Here is a 26,122-nt window from a genome sequence, read left to right as displayed (position 1 = left end):
GAGAGCTGTAACAGATCTCTATCTCTTTTGGCTCGGGTACAGAGGGGAATACACAGTACGTATTGGCCAGATAGGATCAAAAACATTTGGCTAAAAATAGGCAGTGTGACTCTGAGGGGGGAAAACAGCCTGTGCCAGTGAGTATTACTATGTATTCTATATTGCAGGGTGCTAACATTAAATCAGCCCACAGGAGAAGAGCCACCGTATTTATTTGCTTTATTCACCATATTGATTTGCTTTATTCAATCATAAAAATCTTTAAAGGTACAAACAAAAGATGATGGGGTCTAAGACGCATGTGATATGTACTTGTCCAGACAAGGGCTCATTATAAATATAGAATCATAGAATATCAGGGTTGGAAGAGATCTCAGGAGATCATCTAGTCCAACCCCCTGCTCCAAGCAGGATCAACAGCAACTAAATCATCCCAGCCAGGGCTTTGTCAAGCCTGACCTTAAAAACCTCTAAGGATGGAGATTCCACCACAATATGAAATAGTTCTTCATATTGAGTGGGGGAGGAAGTGAAAGATTTTGTTCAAGGTCTGTGCATGTTTTGGTTCTGTACAATTGCCTCACTTTCATTGCTGGGCAAAGGCGAGAGCACTGAAGAAGTCACTTGGCTCTTTGCCATGTTCCCATCACAATTGGAAGCATATGACAGCAGTGGGTTGTAACCATTGCAGGTTAAAATCCTTAAATGTTTATTTGCGGAATGCTGGCTGGCACTTTCCTTTCACATAGCAATTGACTAGTGATCACTAGAATTCTCTGACCTCAATGGAAGCTACCTACACGTCCTAGGGTGAATTTGGCCTGAAACATGTGTAAGGGGTCAATAGAACATGGGGAAGCATCAGCTCTGATTCTCAAATCTCTGAAAGTGAAGAAACTGCTTATTCTTTCACAGCTGGATCCAGATTCACAGTTGTTCTGCATCCCCTTTTTGCACCAGCTAAGGTGGAACAAATGGGTTGGAGGGGTGGCATAAGGCAGGAGTAGCTGCACAGGAGCCCCCTGTTCCTAGAATATTTCTCTATTCCTGATGCACAGCCAGATCTGTGCCATCTCTTCAGCAGCCTCACGCACCCTCCTGCCTGCTGGGGGACATTCCAGGGTGAAAGGAGGTGTGCTTTTACTCTCCATTGATTCTGCACTCCTGCAGTGGCCCATTGAAATAGTGGATAAGTTTGGCCAACTCTCAGTTCTACTCAGTAGCCTGCACTGGGAGACAAACTGGCCCCCAGTTGTTCCTGGATAGAGGAGGCACAATCTGTTTTTCCCCGTGTTCCTGAGCCAGCCCTAGGTCCAGCACAGGGATGAATTTGCCCCTCCTAGGGCTGGAGGTGATTGCCATATCTGAAATTCTTAAGAAGCAGTGGTTGATGTTTTTCAAAAAGGCAGTGATGGCCAGTCTTTTACTTCCTAGTTAAGAGTGAGCGTTTCCTAGTTTTTGTTGGTTTTTGTTTTTGCTCTTCTTATGGAAAGAGAGATAACAGGTACCCATTTCCTTGTCTAAAACATACAGTGACTTCTATCCTAGGCGCTGGTTACTTTGACAGGATTTAGAGAGAAAAACAAAATATAAAAATTACAGAATCCCAAATAATAAACTTAAACAGTAGGTTGGTAATATTGATCCCTTGAATACCAATAGTTACATTTTTAAAGAATCAATCGGGAAACAAAATTAACTGACATTTCTTTAGTACTAAGAACACAAAGCTAAATCCCACATGCTGGCTTTTACAAGTATAAATATATAAAATGATTTTAAAACAAGTTCAAATTACTACTTAATTCCCTTGGAATAGACCACCTGTAAAATACAGTCGGAAGGGTATCCCTGAGTGTTTTAAATACTCTTAAATGGGTTTCTTTCTACATAAACAAAGGGGTACATTTTTCAAAGCAGTAGGTGGGAAGTACAAACAGGAGCCCAACCCTGCAATTTTTTTTTATAACTTGAGTAACTTTACTCTTACAGGTAGTCTTATTTGTCTTACATGAGTAAAGTTATTCAAGTGCATAAGTGTTTGTAGGATTCAGAGACAGCATTTGTAAATGGATTCCCAAATGTTCATGTAAGAAACAGTAAGTGCATAAAATTAAGACAATATATTTTTAATTCTTTGCAACTTTGAAGTAAAATATTAAGTTGTTAGCCATGCTTCTATCTCTCCCTTGTTTTGTTTTAGCCATTCAATATTATTCTTTACTGTTTCGAGAGCCTGTTTTCTGGGTGCTTGTCCTGCTCCAGCATTAGGGTATTTTTCAAAGAAATTTTCCATCTTGAAAAGAGAAAATGAAAATGAATTCACAGGCAGCAAGTACTTCTGTTGTATTTAACATCAAATAATTTTTATAAGGCCCAATTCTATGTTCTTGAAATCTGGGAAAGTTTTACTTGAGAAAGGACTTCAGGATTGGACTGGTACTACTTGAATAATTATTTTATAGCATTCAAAATTATGTGAGGCATCTTAGAGAATAAAAGGGCAAGTTTCCTGCTGAGGAAGATCTTATAACTTAGTAGTTTAAAATGACTATAGGCATCATCTCCATACCTCCCAAAGCTGAAGGTCAGTGTTGAATGTTTGGGTTATTGATACTATTCGACCAAGATTTCTATCATTGATTGTGTATCTGAAAAAAATAAATAGTATTTGATATAAAAATATTGCTTTTTTTGGAGTGTTTGTTCCTTTATTGTTAAACGCTTTTAGCATCATGAAATAGATGTTGCCCAAAATTCCAGATGTTACAGAAATATTTGAAAAAGCATATTATATTATTTTTGTACTATTCTGTAGTTTAGCTATACCTGGAGAGATCTCTGATGTAAACATATTCAAAGAATGGTGTCTTCTGCCTGGAATCAAGCCAACCCTTGAGAGAAATTTCCATTACAACACCCTCACATGTCTGTGTCCCTTTGTGGAGCTAAAATTGTGTATGGCCAGAGGACCTCTGTAAATTGGCAGGCTTAATGTGATTCTATGCCCTCATGTGAGTTTCAATTAGATTCCCTTTCTAATGTCCTTCTCTGGTAGTAGGAGTGAAAGAGCATCTCAGGAATCAGTGTGAATAGACAGGAGCAAAGCTGGAAGCTTATTTCATTGTTACTACAAGAGGGAATAAGAAAATTACAAGACCCCTCATTGTAGATTGCTGTGAATAAAGAGAATATTCTGTATTAGGCCAGATTGGGGATTGACTGCTGCAGAGTCCATAGAAGAACACTCCCATAACTCTGTGGAACTTGCTACAGTTTTCGCTTGGCATTGGCTGCTAATGATCATTTAGGAATAGAAATATACCTTGTAGAATAAGTCTTAACTGCTTTATCTACATCTTTTTATTCCTCAAATTCATATTACAATTATTTACCACACAGATTTACAGTTCATAAAGCCCAAACCATAATACGGCACACCTCTAGGAAACTGTCCTGTATTTTCTCTCTCCTTTTCCTCGAAAAATACTTGGCTTTTTATGAGTAAATATTAAAGCAAAAAGCTTCCTGACTGATTCTTCTGGTGCTGTCACAACTTAGTGTGGGAGAGATCACAATTCACTAATGGTGACAATCAATATGCCTGCAGAAAACCAGAATGGGCAGTGTCTATATGGGTGAAATGACTGGAAATTCTTTTTTTTGTGGGGGGGGGGGGCAGGGGAAGATGCAAAATCTACCTAGGGCACTGGGCTACAATGCATTTTCTCTGTAGCTGTTGTTCAAGTCTATTGGTTGTCCCAGCAGGTGCAGCCCTTTCACACTACTTACATGGGTGTTAGTCACTGAATCCATGGAATTATTGCTAGCCTCTGCAAAGTTTCTGATGAGCTGGTGTGATGACTCCCTCTGAAGTTTGTTTAGTTATTCCACTGGTAGCTTAAGTGGTGTGGAGGGCCTTATACAGCCTTTAGTCTGCAAGGAGCTGAGTGTTGTGAAAGCTGTGGCAGATTAGGGTGCTCAGTATCTCACAGATCAAATGTTAATGGCTGGAGTCTCAGAAAAGCTGGTCTCCCATAAACCAATGGGATTATTCACATGCTTAAAGTCAGGCAGGTTTTTAAGTAACTTGCTGAACTAGGGCCTTAAATGTTCTTCCTATGTTATGCAGCGTTTCAAAGATCTGATAGCTAGTTACTCTGTCCAAAAGAAAGGCAGGTAACTAGCACAATGTAGTTTTGATTGTTACTTAGCTCTCAGCAAGTTTTGATTCAGACTGGAACTATTGTGTAGTATTTTCAAGTTGGCAGAAACTTTTTTTTTTTTCCTCACCACAGGCTGCAATAATATTTAAAACATTTTCAGCTCTCTGTCCAAAGGAATTGCTTCTTAGAGCCATTTGCTTCCACAGAAATGGGTAAACCCAAAGATATTTGCAAGTTTTGCTTCACATTAATAGAAATGGATTGATGTGTTCCTGTACCTAATGGTGACTGTGTGGAGAGACTAAAGTAAGGTGAGATAAGAAAATAAAGAGCAGGAGACTTAGAATTAAGTGTAAAACATTCAAAGGATGTTAACATACCTGCTGACTAAGTATTCCCAGTTGAGCCGTATCCAGTCCCAAGCCATGGTTTTGCCATAGCTGTTATAGGAGATGTATCTCAGGACAGTGAACACATCCTGACTTTTAATAAGACTGGTGTTGTAAATATATTTTAGATACCTAGGAGAAACCAGATGGGAAACAATTAAACAGACTTTTTAAAATCTTTCATTAAAGATTGTGAAAAGTGAGTTGTAAAGAAACGATTCAAGTTGCTGAGACCAACCTAAACCGTCTGCAGAAATATTTGTATTTTACTATGGAAAATCTAACACTAGAGACTTATTTTTCCTAGACCATTTTAAGGATGAAATAGGCTGGTCTAAAATGTGATTACCTATTAAGGATAAGAGTTTTTTTTTTTTTTCCAAAAGTGACCGGCATGTAGACATCGCTAGTGTTCACTTTTTTTTTTTTTTTAAAGGTGCCTGGGCTCAAGCAATAACAATGGCATCTTCCACATATCATGACCTTGTTTGCACCATATGTGCAAAGTCATGCCTGGCACACTACTGCCAGAAGAGATGCTGGAGCTGAGCCCCAACACAAAGTAAGCCCCGGGCATCTCACTGAAAAGTAACAGGGCTTACGGCCCAGATCCTCAAAGATATTGAGGCATCTAGTTCCCATTGATTTCCTAGTTCACTTGAAAATTTTACCCTAAATCTATCCATTTTCTGTCCCAGTGAGTGAGGTCAAAGTTCCTTCATCTAATAGGATGAAATCTTGTGAACTATAGAAGGTCTATAATGCAGTAGGTCACGGGTGTGACCAATAGGTCCATAAAATGGGTGGACTCACTGTCACATAGACACATTTAAGGACAATATTGGGAAGCTACTCCTAGCTACAATGTACAGTAGCAGCTGCAAAAAGGTTCCTCTTCAGCTACTGTAACTTGGTGCTGAGGGTTCTGTTCTTCCACTCCATAAACAAGTGGCTGAGTGCACAGCCAGCTTTCTCAGTGGTGTGTTCTTTTTTTCCTTTATTTAACTAAAAAAGTTGATTCTGGGCAGGGCCAAATTCCACCTGTGAGTTACCTACAGTGCAGTTTTTTGTTGTGTTTTTGCTCTGCAGATTTGGGTTTGTCTGAATAATCCATGTTTTAGTCATAGAAGTGATGACTGTGTAGGGGTTAGTTATGAAATAACCTTAAATGATGTGCCCCTGTGAAGTTATACACAATGCTAACCTCGGTCACCACATAGCCATATTACTGTTACCTTCATCCCCTCTCTTCTAGTTCTTCCTATTGTTAATTCTGCTCATTTGTTTAATCTTGTCTTCAATTGTAAACTCTTTTTGGGGCTAGGACAATGGTGCCCAGATCCCAACTGGGACCTTGGCGGATACTGCCCTGGTGGTGGTGGTGGTGGTAGTAGTAGTAATTAGGGTAGTTCTATGCTTTCAAGAGATGAAGAGCTATAAAACCCATCACCTGAGCGTATTCTTTCAAGCAAGGGAACAATGACTTTGCCTAGTTATTGGCAGTATAATCTCAGGGAGGACTACTCAAGAGTGACAGCATTTGACAATCTGCTGTGTTCTATATCCTACTTTATAGATGACCAAAAGTAGTAATGTGGGTGGGTATATGGGGGAAGGAAAATAACTCTTTCAGCATATTTTCAGCAACCTGTCCAAAAGGGTGATGTTCTTCACTGATGCCAGACCATAGAGCAGCTTTTCTTTTTCTTGAGCTAATGAAGTATTTTGGTATTTCTGAAACATATAGTTCCATGATGTCTCATTGCCGGAGTTCTGCATCCCATAGCGATATACCAAGAGCCGGAGATTTACAGATGGACTAAAAAACATAAAGAAATATATTATGGTTGCCACCTTTTTTTGAGTTGCATTAGAATACCATACACAGTACTCTTAACTGAATGCAAAAACCATGAATATTCACCTTGTTCCATTTAACCAGGAATAAAATAAGTGAGATGCATTGTTCAAAGCATCCTGGTCGTCCATGCTGCATGCAAATCCTAAAACATCTGCACGAAGAAGCCTTTTTAAAAAAATAAAATAAAATAAAACAAAACAGAGAGAGGGAGATTTTCCTAGTGTTCCACAATCTGAGTCTATCTATAATATTAATATATACAATAAATTCTTAACCTCATCACATGGCTTCCAGTTTCATCATCGTTCCAACCCAGCTTATTTGCAATGGGTTTAACCAGACTGCGAAAGTATGTCTGAAATAAAGAGGTTTTCTGATTACCCTTATAGGTTTCATGATGTAACAAGGTTTTCATCTTCATAGTTTGCCTTTTTAAAAATTCCAGTAACAACAACATACCCCGGGGAAAAAAAACTTTCAGCAAAGTCACCATGTCATGAAAGGATGTGAACATCATACTGCACCTTTGCTTTGCACTGTTATGATGCACTGACACAACATGAAGATGTCCCATCAGCCTCAAGCCTTGTCTACACTATGATAACATCACCACCAGTGTAAACTAGGACACACTCTGCTCAGCTTGGTCCCCTGACATAATGCTGACTACAGTTTGTGCTTATCTGTGCTGACCACTGAAGTATGTTCAGCCCCAGGTCCGCTATCATGATTGCTGACAACCTCACTGAGACATGGTTACCTTTCCTGGTGTAGGTAAGGCATCCGAAGTTTTCCTATCTTGAACAATCCTGCTTGTAATACATATGACAGCCCTGGCACAAAAACAACTGTGCAGTGAACAATCAAAATAGGTGGCAACCGTAACTGGGAACACTCCAATTTTATTTCCAGTATATACAGATCCACAGTCTGGGGAGTATATTATTTATTATACGTCTTTTAAGGTTGAAATTATACATAAAACAGCTTCAGCAACTTTGAAAATCACTCAGCCTTCAATACTATAATTGTTATAGCCCTGAACTGTAGGATTAATAGATTATAAGCAAGACTTTCATGGTTGTATCACCTTAAACCTGGGGTAGAGCTCTAGATCATCTCCAAGCATGTCTCTGAGGTAAGATACAGCTGATATAACTCTATGCCAAGGTAAATAATCCTCTTCATTTTGTAGATATTTTGTTAGATTCAGTGGAACAGCATAATTCAAAAGTTCAGCCCTGAGGAAGGAAGAGAGACAATTGACACAATCTTACAAATCCTGTCTCATTTGTAACTGGAACACACAGAAGTCTAATATACTGGGTGTTAATTGTAACCACGTTCCATCGCTGCATCATTCTTGTGAGGAGCTCTTTTCGGAAGGAATTCATTGTATGCAATTTGAAAACTTGCGTATTTTGGAAACAGTTTTTGTTGTTGTTGTTGTGGACAATGTTTTATTGGTCCTATTGTACAATCTGTAGGAAGCAGAGGGACTCGCCTCAGGAGCATGTGCCTCTCTAGAAGCAAATCTGTTCAAATCCAAATTTCAGAAGACCTTAGCCTTCTACTTTTTTTTTCAGTGTCCGTTTGCCTTAGTTTAATTTCTTCTTCCCTCTCCATCAATCACTTTCCTTTTCTCTCTCTGTCCTTCAAATCACTCATCATTTCTTCCCCAGCCGTGTACTACACCCAGTCTGCCTCTTCTCTGATAGGAAGAGAGAAGGACGGAGTGGGCCTCCAAACAAGCAGTGTCCTCTTTTCCAGTTTCTGTGAACATGGTCGGGAGAAGAAGTTTTCTTGTCTCCCTCTTCATCCCCTATTCTGCCCGCCCCCCTTTCCCCTCCGCTGCCATGGGATAGGGCTGATTAGGAGTTCTGGAGAGCCAACAAACTGTGTCTTCTCTAGGAAGGAACAGGGGCAACATCTTCCTCTTCCCTCCCCTCCCCAAACAGTAGGAGGTGGGGGCTGCTGTGGCTTTCTTATCCCTTTCCTCCCTGGGAATGTGCTATATTATGGAACAGGCACTCATGAGGATTCAACTCACTGTCTGGTCTAAAAATAGACTAGGCAGAGCAAGCACACCACCATTCAGCACGGTGCTCTTGGGAGAGCAGCAATTGTTCAGTCCATGGCGGCGGGGGGGGGGGGGGAGAGAAATCAGACTAATTCATTGCTGGTCGAACAGATTGATGCTTCAGATTTTTTTTTTTTTAATCAAAACAATTTGGCAAATTCAGGTGAACTGAAACATTTTGTGAATTCAGGTTGAATCTATCCCTCCCTCCTCCCCCCCCCCACGCACACCCTGGAAAAAGTTTCTGTGAAAAAATAATTTCACTCCGCTTTAGTGATAACCTGATTGACTTCATAGCCTATTCTGAGAACCCTCTCCCTCCCTATTACATGGTGAAACGGTCGAGGCCTGTATAAAAGTCTGCTTCTGTACACCTGCTTTTAATGTAGACTCTCAACTCCCCACTCCCGCACTTGCGTGTATTGGAGATTTTTGTGTTATGATGGGACAGCTGAAAATCACACACTTTTAATTGTGTTGCAGTCATGGAAGTGTTGTAAATTTCATCCGCAATGCTATGGGGCATATGTCCCAGCAGCACTACGGATACATAGCTCATCTAAGGATTAGTTTTCTCTGCTGAAAGTATTTGGCTACAGATCTATCAACTTATAGTAAAATGCAGAAAATCTGCTGAATCTATTCTGAGTAGGTGTTACTAGAGGAGGTTGTTTCAAATCAGCCCTAGGTATTATTGTAATTACGTACTAACAGTGCCTTTCATCAGTAAATCTCAATGTACTTTAAAAAGGGTCAGTAGCATTATCTCCATATTGCAGCTGGAGAAACTGAGGCATAGAGTGGTTAAAGTCACTTGCCCAAGGTTAATCAGAAGTCCAGTGGCAGAGCCAGGAATACAAACTGGCTTGCAAATCTTTTTATGACACAGAAATAAACACTGAAGATCTAAACATGGGGAAATAATAATTTTAATATTGGGGAAAAAATCCAATGAATTCAGTGGGACTGCTTTTGTAACTGTTCACCAGTGGGAGTAAGGGATTCATACTCTGGCTGTAATTTTGTATTTGCACAAGCAATGGGTATCTAGTGGTCTGATCACATGACTGAGAGCTAGAAAGCCATAAATTCTAATAACCACCAATTCACTGTTTGGTCTTTGGCAAATCCCTTAACACTTGTGTATCTGGGTTTCCTTATCTGCAAAATGGGGATATTAATCCTTACCCACTTTAAAGAGTTGTTGCGAAGATTAACTAGTATTTGTAATGCAGAATATAAGTGACATACAATATTTGGTAATGTGAGTCTCACAGAAGGGACAAACTAGCTCTAAATATCTAACTAGTATGTTTAATAATCATGAACTCTTATGTTGTGGGGTTTTTTTTGTTTTGTATTGTACATGGTATTGAATGTGAAGGGTTTGATTTTAAACAAATTAGATGTACAATTCATGCACACACTTGCTGTGATTGTGTGTGCAATTCAGTCACGTGGGAACAAATGATCATAATTAATCCCTTGCATACACAACTGAAATAACTACAAGTGAATTGAATGCAAAATTGTGCATATATTTTGCTTATGCAATTGCATTCTTAATGGGTTTAGTAACCAGGCCCAAACCATCTTTATTTTCCTGACTTTTTTTATGGAACTCTGTTATCAACAGTCTTTCTAGTTCTCACAGTGTTTATCTCTTTTATACACAGCTACTCAACTGCACACCCACAAGAGCCCTTCACTTCATCCCAAGGCAAAAGTAATTGTCTGTATTGTGTGATAGCAGCAATTAAAGTGCTAAAGAGATTATTATAGCACCGTGCTCTTTAAAAGGGCTCAGATAATATACTTGGGAAAAAAGTTATGGAACATACACAGGAGGCACTTTCCAAAGAAAGTTCTGAAGGATTATTATGATTAGATGTCACGTACAAGAGCAGAGCAGCTCTGAAGGAGCTCTCATTACCATTCTAGGGCAATCAGCATTGTGTAGTTACTTGCTTTTATTCACCAAATAAACCTTGAAAATGTACACACAGTTGTGTGACTAAAAAAGAAGTTACATCTCATTAACTGTCCTAATTCAAGATTCAGAAAGAAATTTGGTGGATTTGGGGATATCTATGGAGACATATACACAGATGGACACACCCTCTGTGACTCTCCTTAGACACCTGGTTTCTTCTGAGAACATGGCTTCATCGGGAACATTTCTGTCTTTGCCTTGCCATTCACACCAGGCTCAAAAAGTCAAGAGTTCTGCAGGCAGAGATAGGAAATAAATCCTTCTCCCATTGAAGCGAATGGCAAAACTCCCATTAACTTCAGTGATTCAGGATCAGACCCTAATACTGGACAGGTAAGGCCAACTCTAACTGATATCAATAAGAGTTGTACACACATTTGAATTTGCTCCTTATGGAGGAAAATGTAAGAGAAGAAAAGGCTGCTAAAGACAAACCAAGGCCTAATTCTTTCTGTAGTTATAACAAAATAATAGTTTAAAAATTCTCATTCTTACAATCCAAACCAAGAGAATGCCAATATAATAAACAGTGGGAAGACATGAAAACTATTTTTAAATATCTATAAGAGGGGTGGGCAAACTTTTTGGCCTGAGGGCCACATCTGGGTATGGAAATCATAAGGTGGGCCATGAATGCTCATGAAATTGGGGTTGGGGTATAAAAGGGGGTGAGGGCTCTGGCTGTGGGTGCAGGAGGGGACTCCAGGCTGGGGCAGGGGTGTGGGAGGGATGAGGGTTCTGGCGGGGGATGAGGGATTTGGGGTGTAGGAGGGTGCTCCAGGCTGAGACCAAGGGGTTCGGAAGGCCAGAGAGGGGTTGGGGCCTGGGGGTAGTGGTGAGGGCTCTGGCTGGGGTGGCGGGCTCTGGGGGGAGCCAGAAATGAGGAGCTCAGGGTGCAGGAAGGGGATCCAGGCTGGGGCAAGGAGTTGAGGTGCAGGGGAGTGCTCTGGGCTGGGATCAAGGGGTTTGGAGGGCGGGAGGGGGATCAGGGCTGGGGCAGGGGATTGGGACACAGGAGAGGCTCAGGGATGCAGGCTCCGGGCAGTGCTTACCTCAATCAGCTCCCGGATGCAGCGGCACGTCCACCCTCCGGCTCCTACGTGGAGGCGCGGCCAGGTGGCTCTGCACGCTGTCCTGTCCGCACGCGCCGTCCCTGCAGCTCCCATTGGCTGCAGTTTCCAGCCAATGGAAGCTGCTGGGTTGGCGCTTGGGGCAGGGGCAGTATGCAGAGCCCCCTGGCTGCCTCTAAACGTAGGAGCCGGAGGGGGGACATGCCGCTGCTTCCGTGATCCATGCAGAGCGGCCCCTAACCCCATTCCCCGGCTGGAGTGTGGGAGCAGGGCAAGCCCCAGACCCCGCTCCCCAGCAGGAGCTCAAGGGCTGGTTTAAATCGGCTGGTGGGCAGGATGCGGCCCGCGGCCATAGTTTGCCCACCCCTGGTCTATTATGTGTTAGTTTCATTATAAAACCTACCTTGCCAAAGAAAACACATCATCAAGAAGCCCGGCACGATCAGCAGAAGAAAAAGACTGCACGAGGGGAGGAAGAATGAGAGCAAAAAGTTGTTTATATTTTGTAGAAGAAACAACAATTGTTAGTAGATTCCCAGAAACCAACCAGCTTACAACCAAATCCAGTTAATTTCATCAGACTCACCATATGGTTGATAGCCAATAATCTGCTTATGTTATTCCAAGTTTGTGTTTCATAATTTACACGATAAAATCCAATGTGGTCTGGATTTATTTTCAGTAAAGAATCAGGGTTGCTGGGTGTTATAGTAATTCCTGTGGCTGTAAACAAATACTAATGAAAAATGTACATGCATATAAATATAATGCTGGGGGGAGGAAGGGTGCTCATTGGAAATACATTCACTCCAAAATTCATGTTTGATTTTTAACCCTTATCCACAAAGGACCCGAAGCTTAATTCTAGGTTGGCTGCTCTAAAATGGCAGTGAGTAAAGATATTGATGCAGCTGTTGGCTTAGAATAGGAAATAACTGTGGTAACAGTGTGAAATCTGTAGGCAAATGTTCTTTATTAAATGGAGACTACTGTACTTAGAATAAGCAGAAAGGGAATTATTCTTTTTGCAGTAAACACTTAATCACAAAAATATTCCTATTAATATTTATTCCAAGAACCTCTATCAGTTCTCAGTGTTATGGTTTGTATTAATCTGATTTTATATTTTACCTATTTATCCTCTGCATGTTTTTCCATTTTATGTCCATGCATTTCTTTTCCCTTCCTCTTCCTTGATTTATTTCCTATAACTACAGATTAATTAAATCCCAAAATAAACCAAGCCCTTACTCAAATCTTGAGGTTCCTGGAAACTCAGAATGAAGCCTAACCCTTGAGGATGATGTTTCATTCTCAAAAGTTAAACTGCTCTCACTGTGGTCAGCAGTTTTGAAAGTTCACTTAGTGCCTGTTCCAGTGTCTGAAGCAGAAGACTTTTACTCCAATGCGTATTGACTCAGCCCTTAGTAAATAGTATTTCTGACTTCGGATGAACCGTGCAAGGTATTTCAAAAGACTGTTCTAATTCATTGGGACAACTCTCATCCTCCTGTGTTGTGATGGGGAGAGTGGTGAGAGAAAATTCTTTCATGCAATTTTGTTATGCATCATAACATAATGGGTAGGTTTAATTTTCATCCTAGACTCTGAATGCAAGTAAATTAAACACAAACTTTTTAAAGTGATTTAAAAAAACTAAACTAAAAGATGAAGACAAGTGCTAAATACAAAAAGAGAATAGAAGATCTGGTTATATATATGTTCGAATTTTGAAATTTTGTTGAGCAGTCGAAATTTTTCAAATTTTGAAATGTAGAATTTTTGGAAAAAAGCACACAACTTTCATGAACATCTCCTTTTTTTTTTTTTTAGCAGAAAATAGTTTCAGCCAACTCCAAACATAAGAGTACTGCAGCTCCCTCCACCTAAACTAAGCGAGTCCAGACTGCCACCTGTCACTGCAAGAGATGTATTTATCAGTATCCAGATCCAGCTTCTCCCTTAGGCTGAGATTCAGGAAAGCACATACTTAAGTCCCATTGCTATCAATGGGACAGCATGCTTAGAGAAGCACCTACACATGTGCTTAGCTATGGGTAGGGATGGATTTAAGCATATCTTAAATGTTTGAATATGCAGGCCTCGCACATACACACGCTATCATTAACATTAAATGGAAATCTTTGTTTTAATGTGCCCAAAATTCCTCTAAACCAAATGACCAATTTTATATTAGGGTGAGTGTCATATTGTGTGAATAAATAAGAATAGATTTTAATTATTGGGCTTAATTAGCATAATCTTGTTTTTGGGAGGGGCTTATTCTCATTCCAGGGAAAGACCTTAACTCCTTTATTCTCAAGCAGTGTGTTTCAAGCACTGAAGAGCATAAAAGTTAATTACTTTTTAGTTCTTAGTAAGGATATTTTTAAAGCTTTGTGTGATTGTCACATTGAGCCTACTGTTATTCTTAAATGAAACATTACTGAAGTTTACCTGCAGATACTGATTTATTGTAGAATGTAACATTTGTTTCGGTCCCAGCACGCCATTTCACTGGGATATTCCATGTGTAACTGAAATGATTTCAATTGAAAAAAATAAACAACTTTTGAAAGATAACCTAAAATAATACATTTAAAACATTTTATCAATTATCATGATTAATAAATACATTTTATTTATTGTAGCATCTATGGGCTCCAGCTTTATTGTGCTAGGCACTGCAGAAACTTACACAGGTACATAGATCTTTATAAATTGACTATGAAGAAGTATCTATATCTAGATATCCACTAATATATGACTAAATACCACAGATAACAAATTTTGGGCTTTCCCAACAGCTTGATTATTTAAATATAATAAAAACTTCTTTAGGATATCTTCCTGGCAAAAGCAGTTTATAAAAATTTTGGATCCAGGCAAGGTAAAATAGATAGTTGGTTATTTTTATTGGACAAATGCTGCATGATTAGGACAATATTCTATTTCTAAGTTAAAATAAAAGGTTTGAAGTTTCTGATAGCATTCCTCTTTTCGATATGGAGAATAGCAGTAGTTAGTCCCTAAAACTATGAAATATACATAATTGCTGCCTCTGGCAGACTGAGCACTGGACTGGGAGCTATGGACTACTGAGTTTTAGTCCAAACTCTGGCATTGACTTTGTGTGGTATTAAGCAAGTAATTTATGCCTTGATTTAGCAAGGTATTTAGTCACATGCCAAACTTTAGCCATATGAGTAGTTCCATTGACCAAGCCATGTTTTGGAAATCCATGGAAGGATTCACATGCTTAAAGTTAGTACGTGCTTAAGGACCTTTCTGAATGAGGGCCTTAATGTGCCCGTGCCTCGGTTTCCCCATCTATAAAATGGGAATGATATTTACCCAATATCAGAGGGGTGTTGTGTGGACTAGCTAATTTCTGTACCATTATATACTGTAAAAGTGTTTATTGTAATTATATAATTGGAAATATAGTCTTGTCAAGTAGTATTTCTGTATCATATCATGCTAATCTAGTAGAACACAAGGCATTGAATTTAATGAAGTATGATTATATGTGGATGGGTGACCTTAGCATTAATGTAGAGGTTTATATGTTCAAAGTTTTGTACAGACAGTAACTTCACAACACCCCTGTGTGGTAAGTTGCTAAGGATTACTATGCCTGTTTTACAGATGAGGAAAACTGAAATAGAAAGTGATTCTTTGAGGGCTATACAACGAATCTGTGTCAGAAGGAGAATTAGAATTCAGGACATCTTGATTGTTCCAATCCCGTGTTTCTTCTCTTAGACCACATTGATTCCTCCCTCCCTCACTGAGTGCCAGATTGTGATAGTATCTTACTCCTTGATAAGTCTCATTGAAATCAATGGGAGCAGTTGGGAAGTAAGGTACTATTTAATGCAAGGGTATCAATATCCAGCCCAGAGATGTTTTTCTAGCATCTTAGATACCATGGTAACAAACACTATACAAAAACTTGTCATTCTTCTGACTTAGAATCAAAGGAACGATAGCTTCATTCTAGCAAGTAAGAAAATGAAGGAAGTCATGTCTCTTTGCTACCTACGGGGAGAAAGTTCAGCTCTTGTTTTATATTTTTGAATAAAAATATTTTAACAGATTTTTACATTTCTAACTTTTATTAGCTGTTTTTTGGAGAATTATTGCCATGGAGTTTAAAAGGGTTATTACTTGGCCAAAAGCCTGGCTGTTGCATTTCTCCAGGAGAAAGCCGATAAAAGAGTTTTTAATATTTGTTTTGTAAATGCACTTAGTGGAGTGATTTTTTCCTTTAGTGTTTTTATATGTTCCTGAGATCATGAACATAAATACTTCTCTTGGGCATTAAGTATAACGTCCATATCCGGTTAAGTATGTGTATTGAGGATGTGTTCCTGACATGCTATATTGCAGCCACATACTTGCCTACCAGCACTATTTAAAAAACATGAGTTCTTGAAGTTGTATTTCTCTTTTGAGTGTTAATATCCATGACTGGACTTTGTTAGGACAGGGGCACTGTAGCCATCTAGGGAGACAATCCCTGCAGGCTTCAGAGAACAAAACTTTTATTAGACTCTGTTTCACAGCTTAGTCACAACCCCAGACCTGGAGCTGAGCTGTCACAGTTCCACTGGGGGGCACAAGGCCCCAGTAGTCTCCTCTCCCACATCAACGCTGGCTGGGGGAGGGAGTACAGTTTTCCAGTGCGCTTGGATCCTTTGCAAGGGATAAAACCTATTCCAATTAAGATAATATCAGGGTTTATTATATAATAATAATAATTAATTAATTAATAATTATATATATATGCATTTTATCCCTAAGCACTTGATAAAACTTTACTTATCTAGAACTAATTTCCCCCACCACTGAGATGCCACTGTTTCTGGAATGACTGGAACAGTTCACAATGTACATGGCTGATTAGGGCAGGACTTGCTTTAGGATTTACATTAAAAGCATGATGAACACCAAGAACCTGGTGCTCTAATTCCTTTGATTATCTGAGAAAAGCCGGGCTGCTGGATTCACCCCCTTCTGAGAATAATGCAATGAGCCAATATTGTGAACAGTAAGGAGCTGTTAATTGAATACCATCTTCCATATGGCACAGAGGTAGAATTTGCAAAAATGAAATTTTTTCTTGGTTCAAGTCTGCAAATTTATTTATTTTTTCCCCCCAGTTCAAATCCAGACCAGGTCACTAGTGACCAGAAGTGGTTTTTCTGGCTGACGGCTCTTTGATCTGTGTAAAATTAGTTGGTGGCCAATGTCCAAGCCCCAATGGTGCCCACTTCACAAAACCACCACCGCAGTTGACAGCCTTGTTGGCAATCTCAAGCAGAAAAGGCAAGAATTGTATGGACGTGGGGACAGAACTACTCTTTTGACTTTACTGATGGTGCTCTGTGGGTTATTGTTGAGACACACGTGCTGGGCAGCATGGGGAAGGCTGCATTGTTCTGTCCATGGTTGTACCTGTTTTGGTGGCTAAAGTCTCCAGGGCTGTAACTAGGGCATCTTCCACCATCATGAAATTCACTCAGAAATATTGAAAAACTATCCATATATAACTGAAACTGCTGTGATCTCCGTTACGCCCAGTCCTCCATACTATTTGTCCTCCCTTCCTCTTCTTCCTTTTGGATTTAGACATTTGGGGCTGGTCCACACTAAGCCCCCAGTTCGAACTAAGATACGCAACTTCAGCTACGTGAATAACGTAGCTGAAGTATCTTAGTTCGAACTTAAAGGTACTTACCACGGGTCCACACGCGGCAGGCAGGCTCCCCCGTCGACTCTGCGTACTCCTCTTGTGGAGCAGGATTACCGGCGTCGACAGCGAGCACTTCCGTGATCGATTTATCGCATCTAGACAAGATGCGATAAATCGATCCCAGAAGATTGATTGCTTGCCGGTGAACCAGCGGGTAAGTATAGACGTACCCTTCGTGTTCTACACTGAGACACACAGAGCTGATGCAGTAGTTGTCCTGGGTGTGGGGAGTTATTATACAGCATCCTGTTAAGTTTTCTTGTAATTTACTGATTGTTGGGTTTCCCCTGAGACCTCTTCCACTTGGTCTCCCAAGAACTCAGTTCACTTCCAGTCTTGTCTGTTACTCAGGTTCCTTTATTTGGCATAAGGCAAAGTTACGCAAAGTTGATTAGACTCAAGCATAGGGGTGGGTGGCGTGTACCTTGCATCCAAAGTTACACCACATACCTCTTCCTTTAGACATTACATTTACTGTACATTGCATTACATGTTTTGGGAGGTAACTGTAAATTCAAGGTAGGGAGAAATGTGTGTGAGAGAGAGAGATAATGAATACGTATGAGCATATCTATCTACAGCATCTCTCTTTCTGCTGTTTGTCTACAGGACAGGCATATACAAGAAAACCTTACCCTAGTGCAGAGGTCGGTTCAGAAGAATTTGCTGAGGGGTCCAACAGAAAACGTCTCTGTGTGATCTTTGAATTAGCTTCCACACTCAATACAGGGTATCCCATCTGCCTGGTCCAGGTGTCCATCACTTCCTTCACTGGCTTATCACTTGCCTAAGAATAACAGCAGATGGTCACACTGAGAAAGCTAAATCAGACTGAAGAGGGAATAAAACGCTCATGCTGAGTGGCTGGGAGACCAGAAAGGGAACAGGTTTCCCTCATTAATGTTAGGGCTTCGTTCCTAACAATTCAGCAAATAAGAGAGCAAGATTGGCTCAAAAATATTTTATTTGTTAAACCCTTTCATGGTGCATGTAACAGAAGAAAAGTAATGAGCTGTTAACAGAGACATTTTAAATACTCTTAAAGCAAACAGGGTTAAACTAGGTCAGGGTTCAGGCAGTAGGAGGGGCAAAGAATATTCCCTGCCCTTGTGGCTTGCTCCTCTCTGCACACTTCAAGCTCAAACGATTTTCCTCCTCTGCTGCCTCCTTCTGAGGAGGGAGTAGAACACAGGAAGGACTAGCTGAGATTCTAGCACTATTGGCGAATCTCCTCTATAGCAGAATTCCCAAACTATGGTCTGCAAGCCAGTCCTTCCAGGTGCTCTGAAGAGAGCTGAGCTGCTGGTTCCATCCTCCAGACAACTTCAGGTAGGTGCCGGTGGAAGGAAGGAGTAGCAGCCAGCACTAGGGACTGCTGGTGGAGCTGCCCACGAACTCAAGTGTAGCTGCCTCTCAGATTGAGGCCATGGGACTTAACCAGTGCCCCTCCAACCCACCATGTGCTGGATGGAAAGGAGCCAGGTTTAAGGTGTTCTCCAGGGCCAGAAGGGACTGTGAGCAGCAGAGAGGGAGAAGAGAACAAGGAGAGAGCCAGGCTGGGCAAGCAAGAGCCTGGGACTAGGAGGAGGGCAGGATGAGACACTAATGTAGAACTTGGGCAAAATGGCTGTCAGGAACCTGGAGGGGGAGAGGAAGGCATATGGTGTCCAAGTAAGCAGCTGGGAACTTGGGGAGGCAGAAAACAGTTGGGCCTCAGGAGGCAACTGGGGAGCAGCGTGGGAGGAAAGAGCCAGAACCTGGGGAGAAGGAAGGAACCAAGGTCTGGTGGGAAACAAGAGAGCAGTAGGGATCCAGGGTAGTTAAACTGGCAGTCATACTAAGTGCTTAGATCAGTGGTTCTTAACCAGGGGTATACATGCCCTTGGGAGTATGCAGAGGTCTTCCAGGGGGTACATCAATTCATATTTGCCTAGTTTTACAACAGGCTACATAAAAAGAACTAGCGAAATCAGTACAAACTAAAATTTCAAACAGACAATGACTTGTTTATACTGCTCTATATACTATACGCTGAAATGTAAGTACAATATTTATATTCCAATTGATTTATTATTATACGGTAAAAATGAGAAAGGTAAGCAATTTTTCAGTAATAGTCTGCTGTGATATTTTTGTATTTTTATGTCTGATTTTTGTAAGCAAGCAGTTTTTAAGTGAGATGAAAATTTGGGGGTATGCAAGACACATCAGACTCCTGAAAGGGGTACAGTGGTCTGGAAAGGTTGAGAGCCACTGGCTTAGATACTGTTGTGATGAGCACTATAAAAAATCCTACTATAGAAAGAATCATGTTAGGGGAGTGTGTGTGTGTGTGTGTGTACGTACATTTAAGTGAGACTGATGTGGGCAGATGGATAGGTTGGAAGGGTTGAAATTTCTTGTGTATGTGGATTGCTTTGCTTTGTCAGTTTCCCCTCACTTGCTTCCAGTTCCAACCCACACCTAAGCAATTTTCCCATGCAAAAAATGAGTATTGTATTTACTAGAGGGATGAGATTTGGAGTTTTCTGGGCTGGAGGAGGCTGCCTGGGATATGATCTCTCTACTAATGAGGTTCACAATATGAAAAAGTTTGGGAAACCCTGCTCTGTAGGATGAGTACAGAAACTTTTAATAGCAAGGGTGTTAATTGTTACAGTCCATACCAGTGCCAGGGATTCCCAGAAATCATCTGTCTTTGCATTCTGGAATTGGTATTTCTTTAGGTACTCCTAGGAAAAAAGAGAAGAAAATGTTTTAAATATTTGCATGTCCTTCCTCACCTGTCAAAACAATGCACATATTGTAATGTTATCTGTAGTACTAATATGCGGAATACCTTCCTAAGAGTAGTGTTATTCTTAACCAGCAAAGGCTTTGAGCAGGGCCGGCTCCAGCATTTCTACTGCCCCAAGCAACAACAACAACAAAAAAGCTGCGATCGGCGGCGGCAGTTCAGCGGCAGGTCCTTCGCTCCTAGAGGGAGTGAGGGACCTGCCGCCCCCGAATTGCCACAGGTGCCGCCCCTCTCCCTTGGCCGCCCCAAGAACCTGCTTGTTAAGCTGGTGCCTGGAACTGACCCTGGCTTTGAGAGATATGTACATTTGTTTATTTCACTGCTTTCTGCACAGAAGAAAAGTGGAAACACTTGCCAAATGCAGGGTCCACAGGTTGTTCTAAAAAGGAGATCTCCGGGTATGTCTACACTACCAGCTGGATCAGCGGGGATCGATTTTTATCGCCTCTAATGAAGACACCACGGTAAGTCGATCTAAGTACGTCGACTTCAGCTACGTTATTCACATAGCTGAAGTTGCGTAACTTACATTGATTTTCCCCCCCCGCCCCCCCCAGTGTAGACCAAGGCTCAGAAATATCCCAACTCCTCCCTGTATAAATGCAGGTTGGGAGCTTTGAGAAAGCCAGAAACATTGAGAAATTATTGCACACTGAATTATAAGTGTCAAAATATTAGTCCATATGACTTACAAACACCATTTCCTAGTGAAAATTTGGGGGGCATGAAAGATCTTAATGTTAGCCAGGATGAAGTGTGATTTTAATTTATACACTGTCCATAAGAGAACCAGCCTCTTCTTCCTTCTGGAAGCTAAATTGGGTCCATTGTTTTTTATAAAAGTTTTATTAATTTATATGTCTCAATTTAAAAACAAACGGAATCAGCAAAAACATAGCTGCTCATTGATGAGACATTTGAAAGGGTGGAATAAAGTTTCCCCATCATTCCAGTGTTATGTGCTTCAATAAATCAAATGGAACCATATTAATCCAAAAACATTTCAGTACTTCCCAAAGGACAGGCCTATTCTTAAGATGGGGAGTCAGTATTTTCCAACATGATACATTAATGTGCAATGTATTAATCCTGAGAGAGGGCCCTTGACTTTTTTTCTTTGTTGTTTACTTGAGTGGACAAAATGTAGTTGTATTGTAAATTTCTGTCTTATTAAATAGGTCACAAAAAGAGTTATTTTAGGGGTGTCTAAAAGTGGAAATCAAAGTTGAACTATGATAACTTGGATAACTGCATTCTGTGATCAAAATCTTCTTAAAGGCTTAACTGATAACTAATAATTAGCTATTTAATGATTCCCTGTTCTGCTTAAATATTGAATGCTAGAACATGTTATCCCCCAGTTCAGTGCTACTCTGAGACTGTGACACATCAAGTAGTACGTGATATTTTCTGCCTACAGAATGTTAGGTAGGTGGTGCTGTTTGTTTCAATCTCTGCCACAGCTATTTCTGTGCTTTTATAGGGATGTGGGTAAGCAGGAAGTATTTATCACGGCAGCTTGTGCCTATAATGTGGAGTGTGACTGAATATTCCTGTCTTGTAGGACTGTCCTTGCTGATTGTACGGAAATGTTTTTGCTGTGGTTTCAATATAATCAGTCAGCTGGCCAGCTAGGATGTTCTCCCAGCCCCTCCATATCTTAGCCCTGTCAATTCTAGCTCAGGAGCAGTGATGAGAGCACCAGTGTAAACAGGGCTCAGGCATCTCTATCACCATATTCTGAAGATTCACTTTGAGGACTAGCTCAATGGTGAGAGATTTCTTGAAAAATGCCAGTGTAGCAACTCCGAGATCTTGGAGGGAAGAGGAGGAGGTGTGTTGTTTTGTGGGGGGGTGAGGATAAGAACATATTTAATAACCCAGGAAACAAAGGCATCATGATTAATTATTTAAAGATTTCAGAGCACAACTGTTATGGCCTCTATTTTTGGAGAAGACTCCAAGTTCTCCAATTTTCTCTTTTGTGTGTATGGTAGTTGGCATGTATCCTAACCATGTATCCTAGCTTCTTGGTAGGGGTAAAGTAAAAGAGGGCTTTTTTTTTTCCCCCAGGGCAAATTAGCACCATGCATTGGGATTGACAAATGTGGAGTAACTCTGTTTTCCAGTTTTGGCTTCTCTAATTGCTCTGAAAGAGGAGTTTGTCTGTAGTGGCCTCAGGACCAGCTTCAAATTTTTGCAGGTGCCAAGTGAATCAAGATTTGTAAAGCTTTCAGGTCAATTTCTGTAAACGGCATAGCACAAATGAATGGTCTGGAGGTCCTTGGTGGTAGGAAGATGCAGGAGTGCTTTGGTAGCTGGGTGACTAGGTTCTAGTTAACACAGATAAGAGCATGGGGATAGAGTATTAAGGAGGAATCAAGATGGTATTGTTAGATATCATGTGCCTAGGGTCATCACTGGCTGGCCTTCAAACACACATACAACCCTGCAGTTCAAATTCCAACTCATTGTGAGAATTAATTTCCACTTAACATTGCTACCTATTCCCATTGCAAAAGGTTCCATAACTTCTATATCATTACCAAACTGTACCATCATGCTGGGAATTTGGGTAACCTAGCTTTTATTGTCTACACAGCTTTTTCAGGTGTGGTTGAAGGAGCTAGTGTATCTACATCCTGCAAAAAATAAAATTTAGATTAATTGGAGTAAATGTTAGTATAGAAATGTTGTTAGGAGTGAATGTTTTAGTACATAAATAGTTATCTAAAATTGTAATGAGAACACAAAAAGCGAATGTATCCAGGGCCGGCTTCAGGATTTTTTCCGCCCCAAACAGCCCCCCCCCCCCCCCACTCCAAAGCCGCGATTGCGATCTGCGGCACTTCAGTGGGAGGTCCTTCACTCCGAGCTGGAGTGAGGGACCCTCCGCCGAATTGCTGCCGAATAGCTGGATATGCCACCCCCCTCTGGAGTGGCCGCCCCAAGCACCTGCTTGCTAAGCTGGTGCCTGGAGCCGGCCCTGAATGTATCACATTCACTTTTCTGAGTAAAATCTTTCCCTTTCCCACATGTGGTTTATTTTTTTCTGGCATGTTTTACTGTAGTTCATACCTGACATCCTTTTTGAAACTTTGCTGGTGTAATCCAATCTTGAAGCATTCTAAGAATTGATGCTCCCTACATACAAAAAGAAAGGGAATAAGGTCATTTCACACCTTTTTAAAACTAGATTCTTATTACTTTAAAAGACTTCACTAGAGTGAATATTCCATCTACCAAAAATAGAAGTAATCTATATGGATAAAAATTTAGTTCCTTATTTCTGCAGACCATACTCTCACTCACTCCTGCCATGATTTCAGATCCTGTTGTGAGATTTTGACTAAGAGCTTAGGAGCCTTTAAAATGCTGTAAATCTGCAGTTTTAGATTGTACAATGACTCTACTCAAGGCTTAAATTATGCTGGGATGCTGACTTGGAATAAAAATACCAGCATCTGAAGCAGATTGACAGGCTCTGTGACACTTACTCCTGGGGGGCCAGGAAGAGACAAAGTGTGATAGGGGCCTTGGGAAAGGAAGAGGGTGGAGGAAGACACCAAGGTAGAAGAAGAGAAATAAAAATGGACAGAGGAAATAATAGACAGGTGGAAGTAGGGTGACCAGATAGCAACTGTGGAAAAAATGGGACGGGGTGGGGGGTAATAGGCACCTATATAAGAAAAGTCCCAAAAAACAGGACTGCCCCTTTAAAAATGGGACATCTGGTCACCCAAGGTGGAAGAGATAAAATGGGATAGCCACAAAAAGAAGGAAAGGAAAATAAGCAAAACCCAACCTACAACTTCAAGGTTAGTAAATTTTATTTCCCTGGCAGAAAAAAAGGCTAGTTGAAAAAATGTTTTGAACTGTTTAAAAACAAAACAAAACTCACTGTCCCATGAGATTAGGCACTTAAGTCAGTCCTCAGTAAGCCTTGACTCCATTCTTTATATTATTAGGGATGAAAATTTGGACACGTCAGTGTGTCACTGGAGTGGTTGAGTAGACTTATGCAATAGTTAGGACTTGTCTACACTAAGACTTAGAGTGCAGCAAGCCAGGGTATGAATATACAGTGCACTAGTCTGCTGCACGCTGACTGACCGCGTGGATGTGCTACCATACACTAAACGTTCCATAGCATGCTTTGATGTAGAGCAGTGGTTTCAAACAGCAACAGACAAGCCCTTAATTTGGAGACTCTCTTTTCCAATTAATTATCACAGTTCTTAAACTGGCCAGCAGGTGTCTCTTTTCCAATGCAAAAACAGCTTTGTTATAAAAATTGGAGAGGTTGACAAGCTTCAGAACTGATTAATTATACAGACTATAAGGTCACTTTTATAAACAATGTAGAACAGTGTTTCTGATCCTCACAACACTCCTGATTGCCTTTTGTTATCCCCTTGAGGTTATGACGATGGAGAAGAAGAACACAAGTTATATAAACCCAGTTGTTTGCACAACTTCTCTCTTATTTGGGCCAGATCGTCATTTGGTGTAAATTGGAATAGCTCAGCTGAAGTCAATAAATTGACACTGATTTATACCAGCTGAGTAGCTTGCCCTATTTTATTTTTTGTAAACATACTTGCTAGGAGCATATTCTTATAATTGCTAGCCTATGCCAGAGATATTGTGAGGTTACACGTGTATAAATTTGGAAGTTTTGGTGCCTATAGTTCGTTAGCCACAGGGTTCAGAAATGCTGAGACTCTCAAGACCACTTCAAAAAGAACTTATTTAAAATATTTCCTCTGAAAAAAAATTATCAATATTAGAGCTAAAAATATTATGGAAAATTCAATTGTTATCTGAAGACAATGCATTAAACTGTTAAATTTAACTGAGAGAAATGGAGTGTAATAATTCAAGTGCAAATCTCAAAACAACTTTAACTGTGGAATCACTAATACCAGCTCTATTATATGGTCAAACTGTCTTTTACCTAACTTAGAGACAAGTGGGTGAGATAATATCTTTTATTGGACCAACTTCTGTTGGTGAGAGAGACAAGCTTTTGAGCTTCCATAAAGCTCTTCTTCGGGAGCCAGGGATATAATTTATCTTGAATCTGAGTACCCTCACTTTGTGGATTTAACTTGGAGTATTCTTATTGTCTGTAGATAAATCTCTGATAAGATTAGTTTGCTTCCTTTCAGGTGACACTCAAAATAATGAAGAAAGCCTCTTATGAAAGCGTGTGACAGGTGACAACGCACCATTTGGAACTCAATGTCCATTAATCAGAACACATAAATATGACCTGAAGAAGAGCTTTTTGTTTTTGCCAGTGGGTGCTCCCCTCCACTCCCTCTCCCCCATGTGAGTGGGAGCGGGGCCTTAGGGCGGAGCAGGGGGCAGGGCCATGGACCTGGCGCCGGGGCACACAAAAGATTAATCCAGTCTTGCGGGTGCTGAGCACTCCCTATTTTTTTTTCGGTGGATGCTTGAGACCCAGAGCACCCACAGAGTCCGATCCCATGTCTCTCACCAACAGGAGTTTGTCCAGTAAAAGATATTACCTCACCCACCTTCTCTTTCTGATACCCTGGAACTGACACGGCTACAACAAAACTGCATTTTACCTAACTTGACTTTTCTACCTATGTTGTGCCCTATCAATCAGATACTGACCAGATATGTAATTACAGAGTGTGCTGTGATGACTCCATAGACCCTAAAAAATTCATTGCATCTTTAGACTGTATAAACATTTTTATATGTTCTGATTAAGTTGACATTGAGTTCCAAATTGCGTGTTCATTGTCAGCTGTCATACAATTTCATAAGAGGTTTTCTTAGTTTTAATATTTAAAATATATCCCCAAACATTGCAGGTGTCTCCAGAACAGTGGTTTATCTTAAAATATTCAGTTTTGTGGTTACTATGTAAGCACAAAGGGGAGGGTGAATTAAAGATGGGAGTTTTCTATCCAGTTCCTTATACAGTATAGTACCATCTGGGTACCTTTTAAAAGTTGTAGAAAACAAGAAGG

The 26,122-nt window shown here is 40.5% G+C and overlaps 1 protein-coding gene across 1 annotated transcript in view; it reads right to left on the bottom strand.

Annotated features, from left to right (window-relative positions):
• Window positions 1–207: 207 nt before the first annotated feature.
• Window positions 208–26,122, bottom strand: part of ENPEP (glutamyl aminopeptidase) — a 51,253-nt gene continuing 25,338 nt past the window's right edge. The window contains exons 8-20 of the mRNA XM_034772809.1: window positions 23,193–23,258; window positions 19,984–20,049; window positions 17,953–18,104; window positions 14,017–14,096; window positions 12,146–12,282; window positions 11,963–12,018; window positions 7,507–7,657; window positions 6,692–6,771; window positions 6,480–6,581; window positions 6,204–6,374; window positions 4,547–4,687; window positions 2,573–2,651; window positions 208–2,296 (exon numbers count right to left, since the gene is read on the bottom strand). Of these exons, the coding sequence (XP_034628700.1) occupies window positions 2,159–2,296; window positions 2,573–2,651; window positions 4,547–4,687; window positions 6,204–6,374; window positions 6,480–6,581; window positions 6,692–6,771; window positions 7,507–7,657; window positions 11,963–12,018; window positions 12,146–12,282; window positions 14,017–14,096; window positions 17,953–18,104; window positions 19,984–20,049; window positions 23,193–23,258 (1,419 nt within the window). The 3' untranslated portion in view covers window positions 208–2,158. The remainder of the gene's footprint in view (window positions 2,297–2,572; window positions 2,652–4,546; window positions 4,688–6,203; window positions 6,375–6,479; window positions 6,582–6,691; window positions 6,772–7,506; window positions 7,658–11,962; window positions 12,019–12,145; window positions 12,283–14,016; window positions 14,097–17,952; window positions 18,105–19,983; window positions 20,050–23,192; window positions 23,259–26,122) is intronic.

This window comes from Trachemys scripta, chromosome 5 (assembly GCF_013100865.1).
Source record: "Trachemys scripta elegans isolate TJP31775 chromosome 5, CAS_Tse_1.0, whole genome shotgun sequence".
Lineage (NCBI taxonomy): Eukaryota > Metazoa > Chordata > Testudines > Emydidae > Trachemys > Trachemys scripta.
Note: the sequence above shows the minus strand (reverse complement) of the source record. Positions and strands in the feature narration are given on the sequence as shown.